Below are 18270 nucleotides of genomic sequence, written 5' to 3' on the forward strand. Positions count from 1 at the left end.
GATTAGACAGGAAGTAAAGGTTGAAATTTCTGGCCCCAATTGTTTGTATGATTTTGCTAATGTGTGTGATATATAATATTACTGATATTATCTAAAGTCAACCTTGAGAGGCCAGTTTCTTGAATAATTATCACCTTACAATATTACTGAAATGCATTCACTATTAGTTGAAGTTATAATTACCACTGATAGGTTAGATTACATTAACTTGTCTTTTGGTTAACCATGAAATCTGACAGAAGGCAAATTTCTGCACTTAAGAAATCTGTCGAAAGCTGAAATGTATTATATTCTGAAAAGTTAGTTCATGTTTATTAATGAACAGTGAGAAAATATCAAGAAAAACCATAATGTGATGTGATTAGGCATGAAGTGCTACGGAATTACAATGCACAGAATTCCTAACTTTGCCTGGGGGAGGCAGAAGAGGTTTCACAGAGGATCAGACTTTTGAGTCTTGTTAGGCAGACAAAGGCATTTCAAGGGCAGGTGGCACGTGCAAAGACAGGGCTGAGAAGGGCATGGAGAGTGCTGGATGCTGAAGTAGAGGAAGAGGGATAAGAAATACGGATAGAAGGTAATCCTGGGGTGTATTATTATCAAAATAATGCTGCATTTTAGACTTCACCCTGGAAATTCATCCTAAATTTTAAGCAGAGGGCTAGTTTTCGATTTTTTAGAATTAATATGATAGTTCCTACAATGGCCTGGAACAGCAAGAGACTAGAGGCTGGAGTGAGATCAGCTGGGAAACTGCACTAGTCCAAGTGAGAGGTAATAAAGTTCTTCATTAGAGTGGTGGGCTAGGAGAAGATGGACAGGATGTGATAGTTAGCTATTTAGCAGAGAGAACTGATAGGACTTGCTAACCAATTAGTGTGAGGGAAGGGGAGAACTCAGGATGATTTGGAGATTCTGAGAGAGAAAAGGTTTGTAATCTGTCAAGAGAGCAGTAATTAGATCTATATGGAGAATTTTCGACTAGCTAGGTTAAGTCAAATTAGACAGTACATTTCTGAAGTAAGCTCAAACATAGCCTTAAAGTATAAGATGTGCTACTGAGGATGACCTATAACACATGACAAAGTAAGTATAGATGCACAGATTTTAGAATAATTCTGAAAAAATTGACTAGTGGATAAGTTTACAAAATCCTACTAGGAATAAAGCATAGAATGCAAGATTAAAAACAAAATATCACATAGACAATAAAAGTTTACTTAAAACTCTATATTTTTAAACAACTTGGTATTTCACAGTCATTCATTGAACCATTCAACCAGTAAACAATTACTTTGCACCATCTATGTGCCTGGAAATATACCTGATGCTGGTGGTTGTATGTTGTTTGGTATTTCTGGTGTACTAGGTCGTTCTACTGAATTTATAGATAAATAATTCACTTTATATTTGTTTTTAAGTAGACAGTCCAAAGCACCACTATTATGTATTTGGAAAAAGTGCCGGGGCCAAGTAACCTGGGTGATACAAAATTCACGTGACAGATGAGGGGCTTCTTCAAATCTTACATGTGAGGGCACTGTTGTCACCAATGGCTTAAACATATTCACAAGGAAAGAGGTCTGTTTTTTAAAGAAACCAGGTTGGATCACTGACTCAGAGGGAAATGCTGCAATATGGGAACAGCTTGAGATAGTCAGAATGAAAATATTACGTGCATTACCTTAAACAGTAGTTCAGAGAAGGAAAAAAAGACAAAACAGAGTATAGAAGCCAAGAGAGAAGCCATGGCAGGAAGACAACGTAGGCCTTAAGAAAGTATGAGTAAGGTTTGGGCAAATGAAGTGGGAATATGGCCCATATTTTAGACTTGGAGTAAGCAGAAAAGGTAAGAAGTTAAAGTAATTAAGAGCATTCTTTCAAATAACATCTGAATATGAGCTGGAGACATTGTGAGACAGACAGTGTCAGACACACAGTGTGAGAAATGACATGACCTGAGGGACATGACCTGAGGAAGTCCAAAGGTGCGAGACAATCTTAAAAGATGATAAAAATAATAAAAATTAAAAGTGTTGACATCACCATAAGAACAAGATTTTTCCCTTCTAATCTTAGCCCTAACTAGGAATTAGGAATGTTTTATTTGTAAGCAGATGGGATTGTTCTATAAATTCAAAACTTCAGCGAGTGACAGCATTAGTAAATGGAACAAGTCGAGTGTATCTGGTTCTCTGAGCTGCCCTCCTTGAGGCATGCCCACCTCTGTGTGCATGCTGCCCCACCCAGGCAGCTCTGACTGCCCATGGCTTCATCCTGAGACAAGGCATAGGGGTTGGAAGAACTGAACGATAGCTCGAGGACTTCCTCTGAGATCGCAAACTCTTCTCAGCCAGTACTTTGACACATAACATACATTCCCTTCCCTTCCCCCTTTCTCCCACCTCCCTTCTTTCCTTTTCTCCTCCCACTCTTCTATTCATCCAATATTTATACTCAGCCAGATACTGTTCTAAATCTTCACAGCAGTGAAGACACAGTTCCTGGCCACGTGATGCTTATGATCTATTATTTACAATGTTTGTTTTGCTTTGTTTTACAAATGCAATATAAAACGAAGAACCAAGAACAGGATAAGAGGATGGAGGGCAATGAAGTGTTATTGACATACGATGGCTGGGGAAGGGCACCCTCAGGAAGAGGCAGCATGAGAGCAAAGTTCTGAGTGGAATAAAGCAGAATATACTCCAGGAAGAGGGAACAGCAACTGGAGAGTCTCAAAGAACTAACCTGCCTGGGCTGTTGCTTACCTAATATCTACTATCCCTTCCTTCTTCACTATCAGAGTTCTGATTTTATTCTATGTGGCAATGTGTTCAGCTAGAAGATGACATTTCCCACTCTGTTTTGCAGCTACAGAGGTGCTTCTAGAAAGGTTTTTTTGTTTGTTTGTTTGTTTTAAAGAAAGAAAAGATGACTCACTGAGGAGGTATGTATTCACTTTGTTATAAAGAAGAAACTAATAAAAAAAAAAAAAAGAAAGAAAAGATGACTCACTGAGGAGGTATGCCCTTTGGCCCACCTCCACCTTCCCCATCCAGGAACATCAATGCCTAGAGCTGCAGCGGTCATCTTGGGCATGATACTTAAAATGGAAGTTTGGCTAATGATGGTAGAAGAAAAAGACAGAAGGACTCAGACTTCCTGATGATACCGTGGAACCTCTGGGCCATTCCCGGCACAATCTACTTTTAAATTTCTTTAACATAAGAGAAAAATAAAAACCATAATTATTTAGGCCACTAGAGTATGGTGGGGGAGGGTATCCGCTACTTTCAGCTGAAAGCATTTCTAAACTATTTGGAGGCAAGGCATAGAAACAGAGGTGAGTTATGAGAATACTGCAGTAATCTGTGTGAGAAATGACCAGGGTGGCAGCAGTAGATGTGGTAAAAGTGATGGGATTCTAGATATATTTTGAAGGTAGAGCTAACAGGGATTTGCTGACAGACTGGATGTGGTATATGAGAAAAAAGATGAGACAAAGGTCACTAGAAGGTTTGGGACTGGAGTAAATGGATAAATGGTAATGCCATTTACTGAAATGAGAAAAAGAGGAGGAGTAGATCTGGAGGGAAGGAAAAGACCCAGTGTTGTGTTTTGGACAGGTTAAGCTGGAGAGCCTCCTAGGCAGCTGAGTGGGAATGCAAATAGGCAGTGGTGTAGATGAGTCGGGACTGGACACAGGACGTAAAGCCGGGGGCCTGGATGAAGTCACCTAGAGCGGTGAAGGTATTAAAGGGGAGAACGTTTGAGAAACGGTGTCTAGAACATTCTGACATTTAAAGGTCATAAAGAGAAGACAGATCTAACAAAGGAGGGTGAAACAGAACGGTCAGCTGGGAAAACACCAGGTAAGCCCAGCATCCTGGAAGACAAGTCAAAGACGTCTTTCATGAAGGAGGGGGTAAGATGTGCTAAGTACATTGTCAGGCCCAGAAAGCAGAGAACTGAGGATCAGACCTGGGTCTGGCAGCACGGAGGGCACTGGCCACCCTGCAGAAGCAGCCTCCCTGGGATGCAGGAGTGGAGGAGACAGTGAAGACAGCAGACAGAAATCCTTCAGAGGAAATTTGCTACAGTGGAAAATGGAGCTGTAATTGGAAGGGGAGAGTAAATGGAGACTTAAGAGCTGGGTTTTGTTTACTAATGTCTTCAAAGCAGGCAGGTGTCACAGCATATTTATGTGCTGACTGGGAAGAAAATGATGGTACAGGAGAGACAGAACAGCAGAAGTAAAGCCCTTCAGGAGGGGAGGGAAGGCGTCCAGTGCCCACAGGGAGCAGCTGTTGCAGGTGGGGTGGCAGACCTGGGGAGGACAATGGCTGGGGAGCAGGCCAACCTGGGGACAGGAAGAGGGAGACGTTCTCTTCCAGGTGCTCACATTTTCTCAGTGAGGTAGGAGGGAAGGTTTCTAGCTGAGGACAAGAAAGGGGGAAAGGGGAAAGGGTGTCAGAGGTTTGAGGAGAGGAGAAAGTATAAAAGGGGGATGGAGTGAGTGAACTCATTAGAGAAGTATAGTAGGATTGCCAGGCAGAATCCGAGGGCCCATCTGGGGTCTCTGGTCATGATTTAAAGTGAGACCAGTCACTTTAATGACCAGTCACTTTTCTTATAACCATTTCAGCTGCTCAAGGGCAGGTGTGGAATAAGCAGCATAACAGCCAAAAAGAAGAGAAAGGGAGTTGATTGCAATAGAAGGTATAGTCAGTGGATATTTACCTGGTTTTCGTTCTAAAAGCTGTTGTAAATGAAACACGGCTTGTTCGTAGTCCTGTTTTCTGAACATGAGATCTGCCATCATCTATAAAGGTAAACGTTGGTTCTAAAAATATTGCCATATATTTTACAAAGCACAGTATTCCTATCAAGATTGATTGCTATGAAAACACATATGAGAAACATGAGGAGGGCAAAGTTTTATAAAACGAAGCCATTTGAAATTCAAGTACACCTTAAGCAGATTAGCACTGAGATCAGTATAACAGAAGATAATCAAGGATGTGAAACATTTCTCTGTTTGCAAAAACTGTATTTTTAGCATAAAATATGTTTAAAGTAGTTATTCTAAAAACAGAAACTTGAAGGGAACTGCACACTCTCTGTGTCTCACTTGGATAAAATAACGAGAAGATTTTAAAAGAAAACCTAGAACATTCTGAAACCTTAAGTATTTCAAAGGAATTTAAAATGAACAAGTGTTTTAAAAGGGAGAGGTCTTATATTTCTTTTCAGTTATAGTGACTCATTTGTAAAATTATTAAATGAACCTCACAAACTGTCATCTATGTAGCTGTTTGAAAAGCTACCAAAAACCTCAACCCAGGTAAAAATGAGAAGGAAAAGCAAAACTCTATTTAATAAACACACACCTTAAAATGATACATGAAGAATTTTTTCTGTAACTCAGAAAGTGCCACTGAAACTGATAACAGTTAGTCTTTAGCAAATTAGAGCTTTACCACATGAACTCCTCCTGACCAAGCATAAAGAAAAATTAACTAGGCCCAAAAGGGCAAGCAAAAGCCTGACCTAAGTTTACCATTCTTATAAAATAAAGAGAGTCTTGGTGTTTATTGGTAAAATATACTAATAATGTTAAAAGTATTATTTCTTCCAAAAGCCAACATGAGCCAGGCATCTCATCTACTATGAGTTTTATCAGTTAAAATTTGAAACTGCCCCATGGGATAAATATAAAACACAACTGCCTTTACAGCAGTGAAGTCTCCTGGACTAACCATGGTGGCAGCTTCATTGTCCTGGTCGCTCTGGAGAAGCAGAGCACAGTGCCGCAGGCAGGCGTCAGGGTCATCTTGTGCCAGGTATAATCGTGCCAGCTCCAGCATTATCTACAGAGAAGAAGGGCAAGATTAGTCAGAAAATGTTTGGAATAAAAAGTGAAACAGGAAAATGTGTAGGCAGAGATGAAACTTTATTTGACTGAAAGTTATTGCAATAAAAAGGCCAAGCATGATAAGCAGGAAAACTATAGGTTTGCTCATCTCTAATTTCTCTTATACTGGAAAAAAAAAATGGAAAAACAGGCTGTGCCTCACTTGAAAAGTAGAGAGACACAAAGCATTGTGAAAAGAACACTGGTCTTAAATTAGGAGCTATGATTCTAGTCCAAGCTTCTCCATGATGGGGCCCTTTACCTCTCTAAACCTGTTTCCTCATTTGTAAAATAAAAAGCTTGAAGCAGATATGCTCCAGATTTACAACTATGATTCCAGTTACTTTAGTCACCACTGAACAAGGTACGTATTTGGTTATGACTTAATAAAGATTATCTTTGCCTTACATTTGAAAGAGTTGTATTATTTCAAAACGTCCAATCTTAAACTTTAAATTCTAGAACATGGTTGTCTTGTGTTCTACATCACTTATTTAAATATTTAGCCATTTACTAGAGTATTGTTTTAAAATGTTGATCATCTATCAAGATCTGAGAATAATAACATTTTAGTTTATAAAACTGGCCATGACAACCAGTGGATCACTGAAGAAATCAAAGAGGAAATCAAAAATTACCTAGAGACAAATGACAATGAAAACATCATGATCCAAAACATATGGAACGCAGAAAAAGCAGTTCTAAGAGAAGTTTACAGAAAATACAATCCTACCTCAGGAAACAAGACAACTCTCAAATCAACAACCTAACCTTACACCTAAAGCAACTAGAGAAATAAAAACAAAGAAAACCCAAAGTTAGTAGATGGAAAGAAGTCATAAAGATCAGAGCAGAAATAAATGAAATAGAGATTAAAAAACAATAGAAAAGATCAATGAAACTAAAAGCTAGTTCTCTGAAAACATAAACAAAATTGATAAACCTTTAGCCAGACTCTTCAAGAAAAAAAGGGAGAGGGCAAAAATCAATAAAATTAGAAATGAAAAAGGAGAAGTTACAAAGGACACCACAGAAATACAAAGGATCATAAGAGACACTACAAGCAACTATATGCCAACAAAATGGACAACCTGGAAGAAATGACAAATTCTTAGAAAGATACAATCTCCCAATACTGAATCAGGAAGAAATTGCAAATATGAACAGGCCAATCACAAGTACTGAAATTGTGATAAAAAAAACTTCCAACAAACAAAACTGCAACACCAGATGACTTCACAGGTAAATTCTACCAAACATTTAGAGAAAAGTTAATATTTATCCTTCTGAAAGTATTCCAAAGTACTGCAGAGGAAGGAATACTCCCAAACTCATTTTATGAGGCCACCATCATCCTGATACCAAAACCAGACAGATACCAGAAGAAAAGAAAACTACAGGCCAATATTACTGATGAACACAGACGCAAAAACACTCAACAAAATACTGGCAAACCAAATCCAACAATACATCAAAAGGATCATACACCATGATCAAGTGGGATTTATCCCAGGGATGCAAGGATTCTTCAGTATCTGCAAATCAATCAGTGTGATATACCATATCAACAAACTGAATAAAAACCATATCATCTCAATAGATGCAGAAAAAGCTTTTGACATAATTCAACACTGATTTATGATAAAAACTCTACAGAAAGTAGGAATAGAGGGAGCATACCTCAACATAACATAGGCCATATATGACAAACCTACAGCTAACATCATACTCAATGGTGAAAAGCTAAAAGCATTTCCTCCAAGATCAGGAACAAGACATGGATGTCCCCTCTTGCCACTCTTATTCAACAGTTTTGGAAATCCTAGCCATGGCAATCAGAGAAGAAAAAGAAATAAAAGGAATCCAAATTGGCAAAGAAGGTGTAAAACTGTCACTGTTTCCAGATGACATGATGATACTATACATAGAATATCCTTAAGATGCTACCAGAAAACTACTAGAGCTCATCAATGAAATCAGTAAAGTTGCAGGATACAAAATTTAATACACAGAAATCTCTTTCATTCCTACACACTAACAACGAAAGATCAGAAAGAGAAATTAAAGAAACAATCCCATTTACCATCAGATCAAAAAGAATAAAATACTGGGGCTTCCCTGGTGGCACAGTGGTTGGGAGTCCACCTGCTGATGCAGGGGACAAGGGTTCGTGCCCCGGTCCAGGAGGATCCCACATGCCACGGAGCAGCTGGGCCCGTGAGCCATGGTGGCTGAGCCTGCGTGTCCGGAGCCTGTGCTCCACAACGGGAGAGGCCACAGCAGTGAGAGGCCCGCGTACCACAAAAAAAAAAAAAAAAAAGAATAAAATACCTAGAAATAAACCTACCTAAGGAGGCAAAAGACCTGTAATTCTGAAAACTATAAGACACCAATGAAAGAAATCAATGATGACACAAACAGATGGAAAGATATAACATGTTCTTGGATTGGAAGAATCAATATTGTCACAATGACTGTACTCTCCAAGGCAATCGACAGATTCACTGAAATCCCTAGCAGATTACAATGGCATTTTTCACAGACCTAGAACAAAAAATTTTAAATTTGTACAGAGACACAAAAGACCCCGAATAGCCAAAGCAATCTTCAGACAGAAAAACCGAGCTGGAGGAATCAGGCTCCCTGACTTCAGACTATTCTATAAAGCTACAGTCATCAAAACAGTATGTTACTGGCCCAAAAACAGAAATATAGATCCATGGAATAGGACAGAATGCCCAGAAATAAACCCACGCTGCTATGGTCAATTAATCTTCAACAAAGGAGTCAAGACTATGCAATGGAGAAAAGACAGTCTCTTCAATAAATTGTGCTGGGAAAACTGGACAGCTACATGTAAATGAATGAAATTACAACATTCTCTAACACCATACACAAAAATAAACTCAAAATGGATCAAAGACCTATATGTAAGTCCAGACACTATAAAACTCTTAGAGGAAAACATAGGCAGAACATTCTCTGACATAGATTGCAGCAATATCCTTTTAGATCCACCTCCTAGAGCAATGGAAAAAAAACCCCAAAAACAGATGGGACTGAATTAAACTTAAAAGTGTCTGCACAGCAAAGGAAACCATAAACAAAAAGACAACCCACAGAATGGGAGAAAATATTTGCAAACAATGCAAATGACAAGGGATTAACCTCCAAAATTTACAAACAGCTCATGCAGCTCAACGTTAAAAAAGCAAACAACCGAACCAAAAGATGGGCAGAAGATCTAAATAGACATTTCTCCAAAGAAGACATACAGACGGCCAAAAGCACATGAGGAAGATGCTCAACGTCACTAATCATTAGAGAAACGCAAATCAAAACCACAATGAGTTATCACCTCAAACTGGTCAGAATGGCCATCATCAAAAAGTCTACAAACAGAAACAAATGCTGGAAAGGGTGTGGAGAAAAGGGAACCGTCCTACAGTTTGTGGGAATGTAAACTGGTACAACCACTATGGAGAACAGTATGGAGTTTCCTTAGAAAAAAACTAAAAATAGAACTATTGTATGATCCAGCAATTGCATTCCTGGGGGTATATCTAGAGAAAACCGTAATTCAAAATGATACATGCATCTCACTGTTCACTGCAGCACTCTTTACAATAGCCAAGACAAGGAAGCAACCTAAATGTCCATCGACAGAGGAATGGATAAAGATGTGGTACATATACACAGTGGAGTACTACTCAGCTATTAAAATAATGAAATAATCCCATTTGCAGCAGCATGGATGGACCTAGAGATTATCATACTAAGTGATGTGAGAAAGAGAAAAACAAATATCATATGATATCACTCACATGTGGACTCTAATTTTTTAAAAATGAAACAAATGAACTTATTTACAAAACAGAAATAGACTCACAGATATTGGAAACAAACTTATGGTTACCAAAGGGGAAACGTTGGGGGGGAGTGATAAATCAGGAGTTTGGGATTAACATACACACACTACTATACACAAGACAGGTAACCAACAAGGACCTACTGCATAGCACAGGGAACTCTACTCAACATTCTGTGATAACCTATATGAGAAAAGAGTCTGATAAAGAATGAATATATGTATCACTTTGTTGTATACCTGAAACTAATACAACATTGTAAATCAACTATATACTCCAATATAATTAAAATAAAATAAAATTTTCAAAAAAATTAAACTGGACATGTATATAAGTTTTCTACACTAATGTTATCTTTACATTTATTCTCACGCTGTGCCATTTAAAGTTAAGAGATTCAATCTAGTTGCTTTTGTATATCCAGCACCAAACAGCAATTAAAATACAATAGCTGTTTAGTAAACTGAATCGAATCCTCTAGATTCAGATATTTATTTGAATTTGAGAAATGTTTTAAAGTAATTATTAAAACACAGATGAATGTAAAAGAGCTTACAGACTTACTTTATATCACTTCATAATAATTTTAGACTAACATTAATTTAAAGCATCATGTATTTTGAAGTATTTCTGAAACCAATATTAATATTTTAACTTGCATTTTTATTACATTTCTTTTCAAATCTTTATAAATAAGCTGTTAAGAAGTTTACATCTGGGGAAATTAGATGACATCTGGAATATAAGGTGCTTAAAATTTGATAAAAGTACTGACCTTATTATCTGTTTCACAATGAACAAGAGCCTCTCTATAAAATTTAATTGCTTTTTCATAGTCTCGCTGAGCAACAGAATGTTTTGCAATCTCTGCACAAATTTCAGCTGCTAAATGTTTCTGTGCAGGAACTGCATCTGGCTGTTCCATCTGAACACGTTTTAGTACCCGAGCTTGTAATTCTCGAGCCTAGAAAAATATAAGGATAAGAAGGAATTTTAAAAAGAAATTAAACAATTCTCAGTAACTCACATGTAGCATAATTTTACAGATTTATTTAAGCATTAATGGCCCTCAATCTAACAAAGCCTGATCCAAAGAAAATGTCTTAACTGAGGTTTTAAAAATGTACTTGTTTGCAAATAAGCCAGTATGCACTTATCTTTGCAACTAAAATGCTATAAAAGTACTGAATCTTTTCCCACTGTTATAAGAATATGCACAGGAAAACTCACTAAGGAGGAAATGCAACCATGAAACAAATATTTAGAAAAGATGTCTACATGTTGTAATTTAAAAAATGAAAATTGTAAATGTTTATTAAATTAATAAAATAGTATATTAAAGTTATTGAATCAAATACTGGCATGTTTCAGGGAGTAAGTACATCCACATATTGTCAATGGCATATAAATCAGTCCAGTCTTTCTGGGGTGCACCCTCGTAAAACATACTAACTCCCTAAAATTAACACGCTATTGAACTTAGCTGTTTCATTCTTGGGAAGGTATTAAGGACATCACTTAGAAGGAAAAAAGGAGACATGTTATTTGTTATTAAAAAAAAAATGGCCTTTTGTAAAAACAAAACAACAACAACAACAAAACAAAAACAAATCTGGAAGCAACCCAAATGTCTGATGATAAGGAAATGCCTAACCAATTGATGGTGTATATACCTGGTCCCACACTAGGTATAGACACTCTTAAGGAGGTAGGGGCCTTCCTCAGACTAAGAATGTAAAGTAATTTGCTAAATTGGAAGAGTATCAGCCTTCCCACCCACAAGTCTGGTTTCTGAAACATCGAGACCTTCCTTTAACACATGACAGAGAACTCCTAGGCGTTAGGCCTTTATAATAAACTTTAACTTTGAGCTAATCATTCACTCATGCATTTATGCATTCATTTAATGAACAATAAATGTCCACCATCTGCCATACATTATGCTACACACAGCGAGCCCTTCTGGGGACTCCTGTCAAAACGTTGGTTGAAAAATTGTATTTGATGAAGATGGTCTAAAGCTGATTATTTTGGGGAACCACAGGTCATAAAATTTTAGGGCATCATGATAAGCATTCTTTTGGAAATGAAAGAGAAAGGATTAAAAAATACTGTATATATAGCATGTGGTAAAGGTTAACACTGTTTCATGAAATTTTAATTTTGGTTATATTAATGTGTGTTTATAAGTATAGAGGTATGTGCATGTTTGTGTATTTGATGTTTTATATTATGCATGTACCAGTGTGCACGGTTTTGCATATGTGCACACACACACACTCACAAAAGAACTCTGAAACAACCGGTCTAAATAGGGGCAGTACCCTTTTATACCTGTTGTGCCAGCTTAATTATGAATTCTTCTTTCTTTCTCAAAAGTATTCTGGCTTGAATGATAAATTATATGGTTGCACTAGGTTAAAAGATATGCACTTCTTTCTCTAGACAGTGTGAGTTTTATCTCTGCATCAACTAAATCTCTAAATGTCAAATAGGTGGACCTCATGAGCTTAACTTCCTAGAGAAAAACCTTTATAAGTTAGGTTTTGTGATACCTTGCAATTTTCTTAAAGGTAAATAATTGGGGGGGGGGGAATCTTGAGCAAAAGTTTTTTTCATTTTTTATTAAAGATATCATAAAACAATGCTCAATTTCTCTAAGTATATGTAATAATCATTAAAAAACATTTTCACATAGAATAAAATTTTCTTGAAGAATTGATACCATTCCCTATACTTTTCCTTGGTTTTATCAGAAATAAATTTAATGGTCTTTTATAAGCATATTAACCCTGATCTGTCAACACCATTACTTTTCCCTCCCCCTTCCTTTATTATAATATTCTTCTAAATTCCATCAAACTCTTGGGTAGAAGAAAGTATATATATAAACATCTTATTTCAAAGAATTCTTAATTTTCCCTTTTTATTTCAATAGCCTTATTGTATATCTTACCGAAGACCACATCAAAGCAAAATATACCAATAAAATCAGAATATCACATTACTTTTTATATGATGAAGATGGAGCTATACTGGAAAAATCCATACAAATGAATGTTAAGTGAAGGAAGCAAACACAAGTATAATCTGTACATATTAATTAAAACTATATAAAGTTATAATGTCCTAAAATTGTTAGTGTTTTATGGCACATAGGTTTTTTATTTCTAGTTTAGATTTTATTTTCACAGAAAAGATAATGCATATACTAAAAGTGATTTTTCCTTTAACTGTTCCTGCAATTAAACAATTAAAATAATCTATGATTTCCTTTCAGCCATTCAACAAAAATTTCGGGCTCCTATCATGGTGAACATATTTGAAGATGGATCCAATGATTTTCACCTCTATTGTTCAATAAGAGGATGGAGATCAGTTAGGAGGAGTCTGGGCTAAAAGATAATCATAGATAAGGCTAAAAGATGACAGAGAGGGATGAAGAAATGTGGAGTTATTTTGGAAGTCCAAAACATATTTCATATTTCATGTTTAGCAACTATGTAAAAATATTATGATGGAACTCCCAAGTTCCATAATGTGGAGAATTAAGCTCAATAAATGGTTGCTGAATAAATGAATTTAAAATATCAAACACTTTGATTACACTATTTGAATTGTATTGTAATTCTGCATCCAAATTCAAATTGTTTGTATTGTACCTCAAAAAGATTTACTTTTTCAGAGATCAGAATGCAAAGAATATTATAGTTGGAAAGAACATTATAGCTCTTCAAATTTTATGAAAGGTGAAAAATCCCTGTGCTATAACATATAAACTTAAAATGAATTTGAGTTTGGTTTGTTGGCATTGTCTAACCACAGTTTGTCCTTTTTTTTAGTGTTATTCAATGTGTCTGCTCACAGAACACAGAAGCTCATGCAACCAGAGTCACTGAGACTAATGATATTCATAATGGAATGAAATATGCCAAATTCACTTCTAAAATGTTTTGAAAGTCTAAATTTATGAAAATTACACTTTCCTTTTAGCTAATGGTAGCTAACCTCAGGTTAGGTGCCATTCCTTTATCATATAATTCAGAAAACAGGGATAAAACATACCAATAATTAAGGGTAAGATATTACATTGTTGAAGATTACATATCTTAATGAAATCATAAGCTTACATGGGGGTCACAGAAATCTAACAGTGTGAGCTCCATTCACTCACAACTTGAACAAAAAAATATTATTGGACATTGCCTGAAAAACACACACACACACTTTTGTGTGTTGAAATCTAGAGATATTGAATCTATTAATAAAAATCTTCTGTCAAAGAAACTTCAAGGTCTCAAAGGTGCTAATACTGAATTGTTCCAAACATTAAAGAAATAGCATGTCTTAGAGACCAACCTTTCTAATGAACATATATGCACAAACCTTGAACAAAATATTAGGAACTATCTTTAAATTCCAGCAATGTCTTCTGAAAAATCACAACACTGACACTTATTTCAGTACTATAAGGATGGTTTAACATTCAAAAATCAATCAATTTAATAAACAGAAAAAAAAAACTGGAGAAAAGTCACATGACCGTTTTGATAGATGCAGAGAGTGCATTAGACAAAATTGTTAGCAAACTAGAAATTGAAAAATCATCAAAACACATCAGCCACTTAGGAATACATCTAAGGAAATGTGTACAAAACCTCTACATTGAAAACCACAAAACATTAAAGGAAATTAAAGTAGATATAAATAAGTAGAAGAAAAAAATGAGTTCAATTCCTGCCTATGACACTAGTCATGTGACTTCACACAAGTTGTTAAACCAAGCTCCCTCAGCTATAAAACAGGATTAAAAATATCAACCTTCCCTAATTGTTATAATAATTAGCAACAATACATTTAAACAGTACAATCCACTGGCATTCAATCATTATTTCTATTTGACTTATTTTCTATGACAGTTGGGCCAAAAGACTGTCTTCCTTTTACGTGTGGCATATTTCCTTCTGAGACCATCACCCACCCTTAACCCCTAACAAACAAAGGCATTTGTTTACCTGCTGTAATGAAGTAACTGCATCACCAGGTCTGTCCACTTTACTATAAACTTTTGCTAGGAGAACTTGAGAACGTCCATCATCCATGAGAGCTGACAGTTCATTTACTATGAAAGAATAAAATATAATGGGAAAAAATAATAATTCATTTTAAATAAATCTTTACATTTCTCTACAAGTTTTTATATTTGATTTTGAAAAATAGTGAATAAAGTTTAAAAAGGTCCAGTAAATTAACTGAAGAATGGCCAAATTGGAAAAAAAAAAGATTTAGGATAAAAACTGGCTGGAATAAAAGTTAAAGAACTGGAGGCTTTTCTTAGACATACAAGAGATAACAATATAACAACATAGAGAAGAGTTTCAATTTCCATTCTTTTTTTTTTTTAAAGATTTAATTAATTAATTATTTTGTTTGTTTATCTGTCTTTGTTGCTGCGCATGGGCTTTCTCTAGTTGTGGAGAGCAGGGGCTACTCTTTGTTGCAGTGCATGGGTTCCTCATTGAAGTGGCTTCTCTTGTTGAGGAGCACAGGCTCTAGGCATGTGGGCTCTAGAGCGCACAGGCCTCAGTAGTTGCGGCACACGAGCTGTAGGGTACACGGGCTCAGTAGTTGTGATGCATGGGCTTAGTTGCTCCTCAGCATGTGGGATCTTCCCAGATCAGAGATCGAACCTGTGTACCCGGCATTGGCAGGTGGATTCTTAACCACTGCACCACTAGGAAAGTCCTCAATTTCCATTCTTAAGTGTATAAGCACTTCTGTTTATTGAAGTCATTTAAAAACAAGATAGGGTAGTTGGTACATGCAATTAAGAAGATAACTGCTATTTATTTTTAAATAACAGAACTTAATAAAGTATACATATATATACATACATATATACATAATAAACACTGACTTTGATGCCAACCTGTCTGATTTCAAATCTAGGCTTTATCACTTTCTAGTTAACAAGGTCCTAGTCGAACAAGGTAGTTATCTATTCTGTGCCTCCCTTTCATCTGTAAAATAGGGGAAATAATAGTACCTATCTCATAAGATTACTGTAAAATTTAAAAAGTTAGTAAATTATTAAATAAGCTAATATATGCAAAGCAACTAAAGTCTTGTACATGTCAAGTGCTATTTAAATATTTGGTATTATTATTTTGTAATCTAAGAGTAATAAAAGAACTCTAGATAATTAACAAAAAGATGTTTCTTCTACCATTTATTGACAGCATGGCCTGAGCCATATTCTGTTTGAAGTGGTTTACATACATCATTATTTATTTAAAATCTCAACCTGAGAAGCAGGTTTTGTAATTGCTATTTTACAGGTAAGAAAAGCTCTAAGGTGGTACAAGGAACAAGGAAGCCGTGACAATGGTGAGAGCAGGCTGGAAGGAGAGGTCAGAGGAGCAACAGCATGCATGTGTGAAGGCCATGTAAGCCACTGTAAGACTTTGGTTAACTCAGAGAAATGGAAGACAAGGGGGAGCTTGAGCAGGTGTGATCAAACTTTGGTTGTTTAAAAGGTCCAATAGTGCTGCTGGGTTGGGAAAGGCTGTGTCCAGCTGTGGGGTTGAGGATTGGGTAACAGGGAGACCAGGTGTAGGCTACTGCTTTAATCCACCTAAGAGACGATGTATCTAGGACAGGGTGACAGTAGTGGAAATAATGAGACACAGGAGAATTCTGAATGTATCTAGAAGGCAGAACCAAGAGGATTTCTTATGGGCAAGGGTGAAGGCAAGGATTTTGGTTCTTCAAAACTACAAAGAAGGCTGAAGTTACTGAGATAGAGAAGGCTGCACATAGAACAGATGGGGGAGGCAGATAAGGAATTCACTTTCAAACATGCTAAGTTTAAGATGTTTCTTAGAACCCTGGTGCTACTATATCAGCTAGGTGAACCTGGATAACTCAAGAAAATTGAGTATTAGATGCTAATTTAAAAATGTACATAATTTTATTTGCCTCATAAACTAATGTGAGCATTAATAACATATAATGAAATGCACATAAAGGCATCTAAGTACACCATTGGATGTGCTCAGCAAATTATTAAATGAAAGTATTTATACTGCATAAATGTAATATACTTATGCCCATATAAGTAAAACATACTACTTGAATCTCTCCTCCTCTACAACCTTTTAAAAAACGCATATCCACATTTAGGCCATCTGTAGTGTTTCAAGCAAGGTCTGACAAGACTCATGCAATTATTTTTACGGAATTAATAAATGCATTCAAATTAGGAGAATTTAAGCATCAACTTCAAAGCTAAATTAAATGACCATTTTAGACATATTAGAAAATTTAGAGTTGGCTTGCCTTATCTATGTATCCAAACATATTTTAAAACCACAGAAAACATGGTATTGGCAAAAATAAAAATGGGGAGGGGAGGAGAAGGAAGGAACTCCAAACAAAAATTCCCAGAATCAGAGTGAAATGTATAAAAAAAGTTTATAATATGATAAAGGTGGCATTTCAATAAATGACAGTGAGATATAATTGGCTATCCATTTGGGAAAATCTATAGTAAAAGTTGTATGTGAATTAAAGTTCTCCATTATAAAAATTAAAATTCTCCATTATACAAATTAAAATTACAAAAACCCCAGAAAAATATAAGAAAACTTTTTTTAATGTTAGGATTAGGGAAGCTTTTTCTGAGCATGACAAGAAATTAAAAAGTCAAAAAGAGAAAAGACTGGTAGGTATTATATATGATAATTAAATATTCTACTTGACCAATGAAATGATAAAGTAATTTGATAAAGAAAGGACAGCCTGGGAGAAAATATCTGCAACATGAATATAATAGGTAAGAGATTAATGAATAATAGGTAAAGGATTAAGAAAAAGGATATGAATGAAATAGTGAAAATACAATCTATAGTTATAATACTTAACCTTATCAATCATCAAAGAAATGTAAATTAAAAGTTTGTTTTCTCTATAAATACTACATAATGTTGGGACATTTTTACCCTTAAGAAAAAACAATGGAGCAAGATTCAATTCTAGGAAGTACATAGTGCTATATAAACAAGGATTCTATCTCAGTAATGTTTTCTTCTATCTAGATGTCTATTGATAGGGGACTCATCAAATAAATTTTGATATTGACGTACAGTAAAATACACTACCTATGTTAAAAAATTTTAAAGTGCTACATTTGCCAAAATGAAGAGAGGCTATTAAATGAAAAATGCATACTGCAGACCTATAGTATAATATGACTCCTTTTTGGTAGAAAAAAGTGTTATGTAATAGTGTGTGAGAGATAGGGGCAGGGAGATTGATCAGGACGTGGTTTTCTCTGGAGAGTGGGAGAGGGACACAACTTTCATTCACTTCTGTAATCCTCAAATTTTTTCAATGAACAAGCACTAGATTTTATTAAAAAGTACAGATCTTTGAAAAGTAAATTTGTATGAACATTTAAGAAGGCAATTTGATAGTATCCAATTA

At 35.8% G+C, this 18270-nt stretch overlaps 1 protein-coding gene across 1 annotated transcript in view; it reads right to left on the reverse strand.

Moving 5' to 3' along the window:
- TTC21B (tetratricopeptide repeat domain 21B) overlaps nt 1–18270 on the reverse strand; it is a gene marked incomplete at its 5' end in the record, with an annotated part of 88472 nt that overhangs the window by 22818 nt on the left and 47384 nt on the right. The window contains 4 exons of the mRNA XM_079710729.1: nt 4744–4825; nt 5763–5873; nt 10562–10750; nt 14802–14908. Coding sequence (XP_079566855.1) covers nt 4744–4825; nt 5763–5873; nt 10562–10750; nt 14802–14908 — 489 coding nt within the window. The remainder of the gene's footprint in view (nt 1–4743; nt 4826–5762; nt 5874–10561; nt 10751–14801; nt 14909–18270) is intronic.

This window comes from Hyperoodon ampullatus, assembly GCF_949752795.1.
Source record: "Hyperoodon ampullatus genome assembly, chromosome: 8".
Lineage (NCBI taxonomy): Eukaryota > Metazoa > Chordata > Mammalia > Artiodactyla > Ziphiidae > Hyperoodon > Hyperoodon ampullatus.